Source organism: Tachypleus tridentatus, chromosome 6, assembly GCF_004210375.1.
Source record: "Tachypleus tridentatus isolate NWPU-2018 chromosome 6, ASM421037v1, whole genome shotgun sequence".
NCBI lineage: Eukaryota > Metazoa > Arthropoda > Merostomata > Xiphosura > Limulidae > Tachypleus > Tachypleus tridentatus.
Genome location: NC_134830.1, coordinates 153,747,222 through 153,761,356, shown reverse-complemented (window position 1 = coordinate 153,761,356; position 14,135 = coordinate 153,747,222). Strand labels below are relative to the sequence as shown.

The window sequence follows — 14,135 nt, the reverse complement described above, 5'->3', positions numbered from 1 at the left end:
CTTATCTTCAAGACTTACATCTTTATTACGAAACTTTTAAACCATATTTGTACGTTCAGAGGTGGTTCCTTAGCTCCATGCTTGGTTGATATTGGGAGTTGTTTGTGATGTTTGTTGAATAAAAGAAAGCCTTAATGTTTCAATGGTTTATATGGAGTTATAAAAAAAACTGGTATCTTATCCTTATAAATGACTAAAACTTCAATGTAAACCTCCGCCATTATTTGTCAAACAATTTGATTTTTTTTTTCTAAATAGATACATATTCCACCTGGTGACAATATTAAGTACCAAAATATATTTTAAGACCGAAAGACTTGGGAATTTATTCGGCCGTAAGCATAGACCGTTTCGTCCTGACTGGTATTAAAGCATGGATATCTCATCTGCAGTACATACTCAATACTTTTATCGTTTCGCACTAAGTATCGACCGAGAATTACGAGCTGGAATCCCCGTAACCGAACATATTTACACTTTCAGTTCTGGGGGCGTTATAGTGGTAAAAGTATAGCACAAGAATTGGCAGTGGAAGGTGTTGACTAATTGCCTTTCTTCTAGTTTACTACTACTAAATTAGGGACAGCTGGTGCAGAGAGTCCTCGTGTAGCTTTACGTGAAATTCGAAACAAACAAAGAAACCAGTTACATGATATTTATTATTGTTTCACAATACAATGATTATTTCATTCCACTTAATTTAGAGTTTAACCTTACAAGCCAAGTCTTGCACTTGCAGGTCACGGACTCGCCTCCCAGCAAGGTCAGGAGGTTCTTTACACGTGACAGGCCAGACCATTCCACTGGCATCTATGACTTTTTCTCTCCAATAAGGTAATATCCAAGCCAGACGACAGTCACAGGTCAGCGATAACCCTAAAAAAAATAATATTTTTATCACTAAACTCGTGTATTTTTGTGATAAAACTATAAAACAACAATAGCTGTTTGATTCACTTCACTTCAATATTTTTGCAACAAATGCCTAAAAAATAACTTACAAAAAGCTTCGTGGACTTTAGAAGAGCGATATTTTGTGGAATACTTTGTTGCCTCAAATGACAAAATTAGCACATAAATATTTCATATATGGCTAATTTCCGGCCACTTGAGAGCAAATTGCAGCCACGGATGGACTTATGGTTAAAATATCATGTTATAACCTTTTCTAGAAAGAATATTCGAATAGTGATATTTTTCAAGTATTTAGAACCAAAACACACGATGTTAAACTTGTGGAAACACTGAATGTTATTCAAAGAACAAGTCAGGAGGAATTTTGTAATCCACAAAGAAAAAGTTATAGTTACGGAAGAGTCTTAAAGGCATTGTGATAATGCAGAGAACAACTCATGGTGAATTTTAATTATATAATAAATTAAAGTTTTAAAATTAACAAAACGGACAAGATGTGCTAGTGTTATATAACAGGAATTACAGTAATATCGTTCAAGAACACAAGTATAACATTTCTGTGTTTTACTTCGAAGCGTTAATTAAAGAAAAAGAAGACGTGTCACCAAAGGATCACAGCGCCCTCTATAAGTCTGAATATTTTCGGAATTAATAAATAAGTTTCAGTACCCTCTGATGTGTTGTTTAAATTTTATAACTACATTAAAGGTAACATTCGAATGAAGTTTGTTTTTTAAATTTTTGCATATATATCTTTTAATTTGTTAACTTACTAAGTACAATAAGTCTATCAAGCGAAGTAAATATTGGTTTGAAGGTTTCTTCGGCTAACACAGATATCTGATTGATAGAAATATCCAGTCTTTTGAGCTTAAACATATCCGTGAACAGATCGTCTGGAAGATAACTTATTTCGTTTCGGCTGAGAAAAAAAAGAACAGATATGCGTTAAAAATGATTAATATTTTAATTCCAAATTAAAACATAAACTAATAAGACATGTTAAAATATTCTCAAAAATTAATCAAAACAGGACAGTAATTCTTATCAACCTCAGCGTTTCGAAAGCATAAAAAGGTCGTTAAGCCTTTTACGTTAAGCCTCAATATATATTTTTCGTGGTAAAAGAAGTCTTTCATACGTGTTTCGTTTCATTCAAAATCCAACTTTCAAACTAATTATCAACATATAGAAATACAAAGTCCAGTTGGTAATATTTTGTCTATTCAAAGTGAACTAAAACATTAGCACACAAATAACTTACGTCATAGATAACAGAAACGATATAAAACGTAAATGATATACTTACTTCAAATCTATATTCTCCAGTTCTGGTGCTGGTGTTGGAAAGTTCGAACGTTTTATTTCTCTTAAGGAGTTTCTTCCAAAGTTGACGTTCACCAAAGACGAAAACTGACCCGTAGGTATTTCAGCCACTGTCTTCAGACCAGCAAGTGAAACAACTAGTGAGTTCATGTTAGAACGTGAAAACCCTCCATAAAACCCAGGACTTAACTCGTTAAATTCGGACATATTGGAAGAGAAAGTTGTAGACACGTCTGGTCCAAAATTCACAGCTGAAAAAACTGACCAGTCAAAACTACTTCCTAAATCAACCCATTGCATGGAAACAAGAAGTTCGTTTTTGACTGATAATCCATCGAAAGCTGATAAACCGGACGATGGTTCACCTAAATATCCAAGTTTCAAGTGTACTAAGTCCAAACCGAATTTTTCCACAGAACCAAACCCCCCAAAGAAACGGTGTGGCAAAGAAGAAATTTCTCCAGAAATAATACTAAAGTAGATAATTTGACAAGATCGAAACTGTTGATACACGAGAAACGACGAGTTATTATCGAGACCTCTACATGAATAGAAACAAGTATCAACGTTTCTACTACAAGAACAGGGATAAATGTTTTCTGTAGGAGGACAGTCCGCCTTCACTGATACACCCAGCAACAACGTCACAATGGTCAGTAAAAGGGACCAATCCTTTGATTTTCCCGACATTCCTGTAAGATAAAAGTACTTAACGAATTATTTCTTTCATACAGTAATTTTTACAGACAATTTTAAACAGAGAAATACAAGTTGTACAGATTACAACAGTATGAACAGAAGTAACACTATAACATTAACAAAAAAGCATCTCACCTGAAAATATAAACTTATCCAATATAAATCAAAACGTTTCTGATGTCCAAACGAACTTGTTTTCTTTATGTTACTTGTTTTCGTGCTCTTTGTTTTATCAAGTTTTCGGTTTTTAAACAAACTCAGGTAAACACTGATAACAGAACACGTGTTGATTCTCACTGTTATCTGTGTATCTTCAAACAGCTGGATGTGATATCTGTTACCATGGTAAACTGAGCTGCTGAAGAAAAGATAAATTATCATATAATTCACACTTTTCGTAGAAGTATTGAGATTGGAAGTGTACTGGTCTGGGTGAAACCACTACTAATATTTCTGAGGATGTCCATCAACGTGTGTTTTAAATTCAAAACTAAATGATATGTTAAACATAATACTAGAACTTAGTTCTATTAGTTATAGTTTTTAAGCAAATTGTGAAACAATATTAAAAACTTTGTTGAAGTCTATGTGGAATAGTGTCCTCTATATTCGTTTGTTTGTTGTTAAAACTACACAAAGTTTAATCTGTGTTGTGCTCACCACGGTTATCGAAACTTTGTTTTCAGTGTCATCCTTCCGGGGGAAGTGTTCTATATTTACAAATAAAATACGTCACACATCGACACAGGCTGGTAATGGCTACATCTTTACCCTAGATGTTTAAATATGTGTTGTTGTTTTTTCATATGAAATGGTGAAATGAATCAAAATTGGTCTTATGGATTTTAATTTCTTTTGTTCCAGATCTTAAAACAAATTAAAATTTAATTTAGTAAAATATGAGGTCAAGGTCATATCTAAGATGTGAGGTTCTAAAATTCGTGGTTCAATCTCTGTGGTGGGCATAACATAGAAGGCCTAAACTATTAGCTTTGTGCTTAATAATAAATTGGCAAACAACAAGTTACAAGTATCGGTCAAATTGTGTTCTCTTGAATAACAAATTCAATGGGGTTTGATCGAGTTGTTTAAAATTGTGAAAAGAATCGTTAATATTGATGTCTTATTTTTTGGCCCCGCATGGCCAGGTGGTTAAGGCACTCGACTCGTAATCTGAAGGTTGCGGGTTCCAATCCTCGTCACACCAAACATGCTCGCCCTTTCAGCCGTGGGGCGTTATAATGTAACTGTCAATCGCACTATTCGTTGGTGAAAGAGTAGCCCAAGAGTGGTGGGTGGTGATGACTAGCTGCCTTCCCTCTAGTCTTACACTACTAAATTAGGGACGGCTAGAGAAGATAGCTTTCGAGTAGCTTTAGGGAAATTCAGACCTTACCTTTTTAACATTTCACAGAGTAAAGTATGGCAGAGATATGGATTTTGACAGGGTTGGAGTCATCTTCAGCTAAGACAGTTTTATCTTTTCTAAAGGGGTGGTTGACCTTTGGAATGGGCTGCATTTGGATGGTGTAGAGACAGTAACTTTAAGTGAGTTGAAGAGAAAGTATGATAAACATATCCTCAAAGTTCCGCCATCTTTCATCTCTCTCCAGAAACATGGCATACGATTCTTCTCTCTACTTCTAGCATGAAAGAATGGGGCAAAAAAAGAACAAAACAAGGCTACCACATTCAGTCTTTACAAGTAAGTGTTATAGCCTTATTCGAGCACCTAACTGCAATTAAAGAGGGTTTCACAGATTTTATAATAGTAATATTATTTGGTTCTTATGTTTGAGAATTTGAAGTTATCGTTGAATGTAGGGGCGCGTTAAAGATAAGGTTTTCAAATTTTCTGTTATTTAAGGTTTGACTCAATATTCTTATGAATGCTTACACTATGTTCAGGTTATTCTTAAAAATGTTATAGATAACTTAATTTTATATATAAATATCATATAACAATGTGTTATCATGATATATATATATAGACTGTCCATCTCCTTACTGAACCAGGCCTGGTATGGCGGAGTGGTTGAGGCACTCAGCTCGTAATCTGAGGGTTTCGTTATAATATGACAGCCATTCCTACTATTCGTTGGTAAAAGAATAGCCCAAAAGTTGGCGGTGGGTGGTGATGACTCGCTGCTTTCCCTCTAGCCTTACATTGCTAAATTAGGAACGGCTGGCCCAGATAGCTCTCGCATAGTTTTGCGAGAAATTCAAAAACAAACAAACCTCACTGAACTTTTTTTTTTTTTAACAACCTAAATGGAATAAACTTTCTCCCGGAGAATTGGTGAGTGTGATTTTCCAAAAGGTACCTTAGAAAGTTAAAAATATTGACGTACGTGCTACGTGGTATTTGATCATAAACTTAAAATATCATATTAAGGATGAGCTATGTCTGCGAATGTAGAGAAAAAAGTAATTATTCACATTTTAATACAGGTCTTTAAGTTACCTTCGTAGCGTAAAGCCACAAAATGTAATATCTATATTCTGTCGACCGATGGGAATTGAACCTGAGATTTTAGGATTGTAAATTTGTCCCGTTGAGTAAATGTCCAGATTTCGAAAGCACTCGGGTAAGAGTATTTTATAACTGATAGGTGTATGTTGTTGCTGCTTTCAGAAGGTGGTGCAAATAAAAAATACTAGAAAATTATAGGCGGAACAAATATTAATCAAATAAAAATCTGTCAAGAAATATTTAACAAAATAAACAAAGCTAAGGCCCATCATGGCCTGGTGGTCCGGGTGCTTGACTCGTAATCTGAGGGTCGCGGGTTCGCATCCCTGTCCCACCAAACGTGCTCGCCCTTTCAGCCGTGGTAGCGTTATAATGTGACGATCACTATTCGTTGGTAAAAAAGTAGCCCAAAAGTTAGCGGTGTGTGATGAAGACTGGCTGCCTTCTCTCTAGTCTTACATTGCTAAATTAGAGACGGCTAGCACAGATAGCTTTCCAGTAGCTTGGCGCGAAATTCAAAAATAAAACAAAATTGGTTGTTTTGAATTTCGTACAAAGCTACTCGAGGGAAGACAGTTAGTCATCACCACCCACCGCCAACTCTTGGGCTACTCTTTTACCAACGAATAGTAGGATTGACCGTCACATTATAACGCCCACACAGCTAAAAGGACGAGAATGTTTGGTGGAACGCGGATGCGAACCCGCGACCCTCAGATTACGAGTCGCACACTTTAACACGTTTAGCCATGCCGGACCTTAAAACAAAATAAATAAAGTTTCTGATATTCCTTAACTTTCACTATCTTCAATTTTCCCGATTATATTAGTAACACAATATATTCACAATAGACACTAGTGACGTCAGTAACATCCATTCCTTCTGAAGAAGTTCAGATAACCTTATATTTACATGCAACTCGTGGCTATGAAATTGTATCTTCAGCGAATAAGATTAGATGTTTTAATGGTCAAAATAGTTAAGTCTGAAGCGATAAGATTGGTATGAGACAAGTTAGATCAGTTGTGATATAATTAACATGTGAAATATGTAACTTTATCATTCCTGGGTCAAGAGAGCTGGTTGAAGCAAATTATTAGAATACTGTACTAAACCTAATTTTATATTCAAGCCACGAATAAATTGTAGAATTTTGTCACTTCAGAAGCAAATAGGCTAAGTACAATGATTAAATTTACTGTGTATTCATGTATCCATTGTACATCCTCAGAGAGATACGTGGAGTGAACAAGTGCTGAAATAAGACACGTACACATATGTACATAACAGCTTTGAGGTACTATACCACCAAACTATATAAACTCACACAAAATCATTCCAACATATGATAAAGTGTTTAGATGGAAACTCTTTTCAGGATTTCGAAGTTTAAACGTTACTGGAGAGAGAGAATAATCTTAATGCTGGTAAAGGGGCTCACCCTACCACATATATATATAAAATTCCGGGCAACAAATCCAAGACCTCCAAACTTGAGACTTCACTAATTTGTTTTGAATTCGGCACAAAGCACCTCTATCAGAGCTAGAAGAGAGGGAAGACAGCTGGTCATAACCATCTAACATCAACTATTGGGCTAATCGTTTACCAACCAGGAGTGGGATTGACAACCATATAATAACTGCCCCGCAACTGAAAGAGCAACCATGTTCAGAGATGGGCTTCAAACCCGCAACCTTCAGATTGCACGTCGAATGCCCTAGCCACCAAGCCTTGATAACAAATAAATCGTTATCGTACATTTGAGAAACATAAGTAAATATAACGTGATATCAAAGTACACAGTTTATCACCATAAGTAACTGGATCTTATTAACAACACATCCGGTTACAAATGTTCTAACTTTGAAAATATTTATTATTTTATAATTTCACAAAACAAAACCAGAAAAAAAGTTGGTCTGGCTTATGGTAGAGTCCCGGAAGACGAGTTGCTTTCGAATATTTGAGATGCAACAAAAATTCCTGCACTTTAAGCGGTAAGCACGTAATACGTGTGTCAGTCAATCTCTTAGCTCGGATGGGAGTGGCAGGATACTGTTGACTGCTTGCCCTCTTTAAGCGGTAAGCACGTAATAAGTGTGACAGTCGATCCCTTAGCTCGGATGGGAGTGGTATGGTACTGTTGACTGCTAGCCCTCTTTAAGCGGTTAGGACGTAATAAGTGTGACAGTCGATCCCTTAGCTCGGATGGGAGTGGTAGGGTACTGTTGACTGCTTGTCCTTCCTCTGGTCAATAGTTCAAAATTGGAAGCAAAAGAGATAGACTTAATTGCTTTGCTAGTAATACAAAAACAAACAACAAATATAAAATTTGACCCAGTGTTAGGCCTTAGTAGCTTTGTCATAAATACCGAAGAGTTTACCCTAACAAGGTTACTTTTTAAACGGTCCGGCATGGCCAGGTGGGTTAAAACGTTTGACTCGTAATTTGCGGGTCGAGGGTTCGAATCCTTCTCGCACCAAACATGGTCGCTCTTTTAGCCGTCGGAGCGTTATAATGTGAGGTTAATCCCACTATTCATTGGTAAAAGAGTTTCCTAAGAGTTGGCGGTGGGTGGTGACGACTAACTATCTTCCCTGTAGTCTTACACTGCTAAATTAGTGACGGCTAGCGCAGATAGCCCTCGTGTAGTTTTGCGCGAAATTAAAAGAAAACTTTTGAAATACATATCCGACAATTTCAAATTGCTTCTTTTGGAATTTATTCGATAGGCATGATGGTTAAAGATCTTAGCATCATGTAAAAGTATTTTAATTTTTGAGTTATTAGAACTATTTCTATTACTGAGAGTCTTTAATGCAATTTTGACCGGAGTTTTAGAATCGTCATAATTTATTTTTCTGCCATCTTTTTCATTGTTGGACAACATGATGGCAAAGCTGCTTTCGTGATAGAATTTCTAACGATTTGTTTGTTTGTTTGGAATTTCGCGCGAAGTTGCAGGAGGGCTATCTGCGCTAGCCTTTCAGTGGAAAGACAACTAGTCATCACCACCCACCTTCAACTCTTGGTCTACTCTTTACTAACGAATAGTGGGATTGATCGTTACATTATAACGACCCCACGGTTGAAAGGGCGAGCAAATTTAGTGTCCAGGCGATTCGAACCCGCAATCATTAGATTACGAGTCGAGTGTCCTGACCACCTGGTCACGCCGAGCCCACTGCGGACGAAAATAATGTTTAGTTCCAATAACGAACAATGTACGTTCGTGTTGTTGAAAGCTTAGTTGTAATCTTGTAAATAATTGTACATTTTGTGTTCAATTAGTAAACCGGAAAAGTCACGTCTTCAAGGTGTTAAGTCACTGTGTTGTACAACAGTTTACCACAGTATTAGCCTGTGTTGCGTTAGAAAAGTTTTATCTCCATTTTTAAAATTCGTCCTTGACCTTTATTTTACCCTTTCTGGTAACTGTCCAGCTGATAAAGTTACATTTTGACAGCGTTCATGTTATCAGTCTTTTCGTTGCACACTTTATGTTATGCAGGTATGTATTTAAAGACTTATACTTATCTGGTGTGTAAATAAAAAAAATATTAAAACACTAATAATAGGACCGAGGGTAGCCTAATGATTACAGTACCGTACGATGCACGTGAGGGTTGCACCCTGACAGAAACATAGAGAATATTAAAAAATATCACTCTAAATTTTAGGATCTTAATCGTGTAATAAAGTAAATAGATAAATTCGCTACAATCGATTAGATTAGCCCAAAAAATTAACAGTGGATAATATTGGCTAGTTCATTTTACCCTAGTCTGAAAGGGTAAAATTAAGGACAGTTTAAAGTGGTTTTGCATGAATATAAAACAACAAATAAAGACTAGTAATAACTTTGATACCTTATTTTGGAGACCCCTAGTGGCATAACGGTATGTCTGAGGACTTAGAACGCTAAAATCTGGGTTTCGATACCCGTGGCGTGAAAAGTACAGACAACTCATTGTGTTGTTTTGTGCTTAATCTTAAACCAAACAAACTCTATCGTGGCTCAAACAATGTTTCCATCACTTGATGTGTTGGTAATATATACGTTGCTATATACGTCATTATATCCCGCTGTCACAACATATCATGACTGCCAGATATCGCACTTCCTGAATTCCAAAGACTAATATTATATCTTAACACCTACATTTGCTATAAAGCTTCACTGCAATGTTTTGCGATTTAAAGGTGAATTTTCAACAAATTTAATAATTGCCTTAGAAACTGTACTTTGGTTAGGTATAGTTCTTGTGTGGTTGCCATATTTTTAAACACTTTAGTGTTTGAATAAAAATGAAACAAAATATGCAGGCCCTCGAACTCAAGTTCCTCTCGGTCGTTCGGCTGTTTCCCTGATGTTTTACAACTATGACGTAATAGTTGTCAAACACGCTTCAATGCGCGCCGACCATTTTGTACTGGTGTTTTATATAAATCTATCGGTGCTTTTTTTCGGATTACATACTTTGTGAGACTATTTTGTGTCTTGATATTGCTACTTTATGTTTGTTTTATGATAACATGGTTTACTGCATCGCTTATGGTTGTAAAATCGGTTCGGCATCAGGCAAAAGGTTCTTTTTGTTTCCGTGCAAGGAGAAGGAACCGGCAAGGTGGCGACAGTGGGTGCGGATGGTCAGTAGGAAGAACTGGACTCCTTCACACCATGCAAAGCTTTGTCAAAACCACTTTGAACGCTCATGTTTTGTGTTGGATCCCACTGTTTTGGATAACGTGGGTTTCAAGCCAGGCAGGTTGAGAATGAAAAAACATCGACAGTACACAGGATCGTTCCCATCATCTTTCCTCGTGTAGAGTTGAGGAGTGATCTCAACTTATGAAATGATAAACTATATCGGGAAGGCCGCTAGTCATCATCACACACCGCCAACTCTTGGGCTACTCTTTTACCAACGAATATTGATCGTCACATTATAACGCTACCACGGCTAAAAGGGCGAGCACGTTTGGTGGAATGAAGATTCGAATCCGCGACCTTCAGATTACGAGTCAAGCGCCCTGACCACCAGGACATGATGGGCATTAGCTTTGTTTATTTTGTTAAATATTTCTTGACAGATTTTTATTTGATTAATATTTGTTCCGCCTATAATTTTCTAGTATTTTTTATTTGCACCACCTTCTGAAAGCAGCAACAACATACACCTATCAGTTATAAAATACTCTAACCCGAGTGCTTTCGAAATCTGGACATTTACTCAACGGTACAAAGTTACAATCCTAAAATCTCAGGTTCAATTCCCATCGGTCGACAGAATATAGATATTACATTTTGTGGCTTTACGCTACGAAGGTAACTTAAAGACCTGTATTAAAATGTGAATAATTACATTTTTCTCTACATTCGCAGACATAGCTCATCCTTAATATGATATTTTAAGTTTATGATCAAATACCACATAGCACGTACGTCAATATTTTTAACTTTCTAAGGTACCTTTTGGAAAATCACACTCACCAATTTTCCGGGAGAAAGTTTATTCCATTTAGGTTGTTAAAAAAAAAGTTCAGTGAGGTTTGTTTGTTTTTGAATTTCTCGCAAAACTATGCGAGAGCTATCTGGGCCAGCCGTTCTTTGTTTAGCAATGTAAGGCTAGAGGGAAAGCAGCGAGTCGTCACCATCCACCGCCAACTTTTGGGCTATTCTTTTACCAACGAACAGTAGGAATGGCTGTCACATTATAACGAGACCCTCAGATTACGAGCAGAGTGCCTTAACAACCTGGCCATGCTGGGCCAAAAGATAAGACATTAATATTAACGATTCTTTTCACAATTTTACACAACTCGATCAAATCCCATTGAATTTCTTATTCAAGAGAATACAATTTGACCGATACTTGTAACTTGTTGTTTGCCAATTTATTATTAAGCACAAAGCTAATAGTTTAGGCCTTCTACGTTATGCACACCACAGAGATTGAACCACGAATTTTAGAACCACACATCTTAGATGTGACCTTGACCTCATATTTTACTAAATTAAATTTTAATTTGTTTTTAAGATTTGGAACAAAAGAAATTAAAAATCCATTGAACCATTTTTTTTTCATTTCACCATTTCATATGAAAAAACAACAACACATATTAAAACAGCTAGGGTAAAGTTGCAGCCATTACCAGCCTGTGTCGATGTGTGACGTATTTTATTTGTAAATATAGAACACTTCCCCCGGAAGGATGACACTGAAAACAAAGTTTTGATAACCGTGGTGAGCACAATACAGATTAACCTTTGTGTAGTTTTAACAACAAACAAACGAATATAGAGGACACTATTCCACATAGACTCCAACAAAGTTTTTAATACTGTTTCACAATTTGCTTAAAAACTATAACTAATACAACTGAGTTCTGGTATCATGTTTAACATATCATCCAGTTTTGAATCTAAAAACACACGTTGATGGACATCCCTCAGAAATATTAGTAGTGGTTTCGCCCAGACCAGTACACTTCCAATCTCAATACTTCTATAAAACGTGTGAATTATATGATAATTTATCTTTTCTTCAGCAGCTCAGTTTACCATAGTAACAGATATCACATCCACATCCAGCTGTTTGAAGATACACAGATAACAGTGAGAATCAACACGTGTTCTGTTATCAGTGTTTACTTGAGTTTATTTAAAAACCGAAAACTTGATAAAACAAAGAGCACGAAAACAAGTAACATAAAGAAAACAAGTTCGTTTGGACATCAGAAACGTTTTGATTTATATTGGATAAGTTTATATTTTCAGGTGAGGTGCTTGTTTGTTAATGTTACAGTGTTACTTCTGTTCATACTGTTGTAATCTGTACAACTTGTATTTCTCTGTTTAAAATTGTCTGTAAAACATATTTAAGTTACTGTATGAAAGAAATAATTCGTTAAGTACTTTTATCTTACAGGAATGTCGGGAAAATCAAAGGATTGGTCCCTTTTACTGACCATTGTGACGTTGTTGCTGGGTGTATCAGTGAAGGCAGACTGTCCTCCTACAGAAAACATTTATCCCTGTTCTTGTAGTAGAAACGTTGATACTTGTTTCTATTCATGTAGAGGTCTCGATAATAACTCGTCGTTTCTCGTGTATCAACAGTTTCGATCTTGTCAAATTATCTACTTTAGTATCATTTCTGGAGAAATTTCTTCTTTGCCACACCGTTTCTTTGGGGGGTTTGGTTCTGTGGAAAAATTCGGTTTGGACTTAGTACACTTGAAACTTGGATATTTAGGTGAACCATCGTCCGGTTTATCAGCTTTCGATGGATTATCAGTCAAAAACGAGTTTTCTGTTTACATGCAATGGGTTGATTTAGGAAGTAGTTTTGACTGGTCAGTTTTTTCAGCTGTGAATTTTGGACCAGACGTGTCTACAACTTTCTCTTCCAATATGTCCGAATTTAACGAGTTAAGTCCTGGGTTTTATGGAGGGTTTTCACGTTCTAACATGAACTCACTAGTTGTTTCACTTGGTCGTGTGAAGACAGTGGCTGAAATACCTACGGGTCAGTTTTCGTCTTTAATAAACATGAACTTTGAAAGAAACTCCTTAACAGAAATAAAACATTCGAACTTTCCAAGACCAGCACCAGAACTAGAGAATATAGATTTGAAGTAAGTATATCATTTACGTTTTATATCGTTTCTGATATCTATGACGCAAGTTATTTGTGTGCTAATGTTTTAGTTCACTTTGAACAGGCGAAATATTACCAACTGGACTTTGTATTTCTATATGTTGATAATTAGTTTGAAAGTTGGATTTTGAATGAAACCAAACACGTACCAAAGACTTCTTTTACCACGAACAATATATATTGAGACTTAACGTAAAAGGCTTAACGACCTTTTTATGCTTTCGAAACGCTGAGGTTGATAAGAATTACTGTACTATTTTGATTAATGTTTGTGAATATTTTAACATGTCTTATTAATTTATGCGTTAATTTGGAATTTAAATATTAATCATTTTTAACACATGTCTGTTCTTTTCTTTTTCTTTTTTTTGTCAGCCGAAACCAAATAAGTTATCTTCCAGACGATCTGTTCACGGATATGTTTAAGCTCAAAAGACTGGATATTTCTATCAATCAGATATCTGTGTTAGCCGAAGAAACCTTCAAACCAATTATTACTTCACTTGATAGACTTATTGTACTTGGTAAGTAAACAAATTAAAAGATATATATGCGAAAATTTAAAAAAACAAACTTGATTTGACTGTTACCTTTAATGTAGTTATAAAATTTAAACAACACATCAGAGGGTACTGAAACTTATTTATTAATTCCGAAAATATTCAGACTTATAGAGGGCGCTGTGATCCTTTGGTGACACGTCTTTTTCTTTAATTAACGCTTCGAAGTAAAACACAGAAATGTTATACTTGTGTTCTTGAATGATATTACTGTAATTCCTGTTATATAACACTAGCACATCTTGTCCGTTTTGTAAATTTTAAAACTTTAATTTATTATATAATTAAAATTTATCATAAGTTGTTCTCTGCAATTTGCTCTCAAGTGGCCGGAAATTAGCCATATATGAAATATTTATGTGCTAATTTTGTCATTTGAGGCAACAAAGTATTCCACAAAATATCGCTCTTCTAAAGTACACGAAGCTTTTTCTAAGTTATTTTTTAGGCATTTGTTACAAAAATATTGAAGTGAAGTGAATCAAACAGCTAT

The 14,135-nt window shown here is 35.7% G+C and overlaps 2 protein-coding genes and 1 long non-coding RNA gene across 3 annotated transcripts in view; 2 read left to right on the top strand and 1 right to left on the bottom strand.

The window, feature by feature from the left end:
* Window positions 1-640: 640 nt before the first annotated feature.
* On the bottom strand, window positions 641-3,295 carry LOC143254142 (uncharacterized). The gene is made up of 4 exons (XM_076508934.1): window positions 3,076-3,295; window positions 2,225-2,933; window positions 1,689-1,837; window positions 641-876 (listed from the first exon to the last, which is right to left on the bottom strand). The coding sequence occupies exons 2-4, from the start codon at window positions 2,929-2,931 to the stop codon at window positions 701-703; spliced, it is 1,032 nt and encodes a 343-aa protein (XP_076365049.1). The 5' UTR covers window positions 2,932-2,933; window positions 3,076-3,295; the 3' UTR covers window positions 641-700.
* A 1,239-nt stretch (window positions 3,296-4,534) lies between these two features.
* The window catches only part of LOC143254157 (uncharacterized), a 19,852-nt gene continuing 10,251 nt past the window's right edge, over window positions 4,535-14,135 (top strand). Inside the window, exon 1 of the long non-coding RNA XR_013030038.1 lies at window positions 4,535-4,645. This is a non-coding gene — a long non-coding RNA (uncharacterized LOC143254157). The remainder of the gene's footprint in view (window positions 4,646-14,135) is intronic.
* The window catches only part of LOC143254117 (uncharacterized), a 3,522-nt gene continuing 577 nt past the window's right edge, over window positions 11,191-14,135 (top strand). The window contains exons 1-3 of the mRNA XM_076508909.1: window positions 11,191-12,199; window positions 12,351-13,059; window positions 13,458-13,606. Coding sequence (XP_076365024.1) covers window positions 12,353-13,059; window positions 13,458-13,606 — 856 coding nt within the window. The 5' untranslated portion in view covers window positions 11,191-12,199; window positions 12,351-12,352. The remainder of the gene's footprint in view (window positions 12,200-12,350; window positions 13,060-13,457; window positions 13,607-14,135) is intronic.

Coding starts and splice junctions, on each gene's coding strand:
- LOC143254142 (XM_076508934.1), bottom strand. CDS start 2,931: ATGTCGGGAAAATCAAAGGATTGGTCCCTTTTACTGACCATTGTGACG. Junction 1,838..2,224: donor CTGGAGAATATAGATTTGAA/GTAAGTATATCA, acceptor TTTTTTTCTCAG/CCGAAACGAAATAAGTTATC. Junction 877..1,688: donor TGATAGACTTATTGTACTTA/GTAAGTTAACAA, acceptor TATTTTTTTTAG/GGTTATCGCTGACCTGTGAC.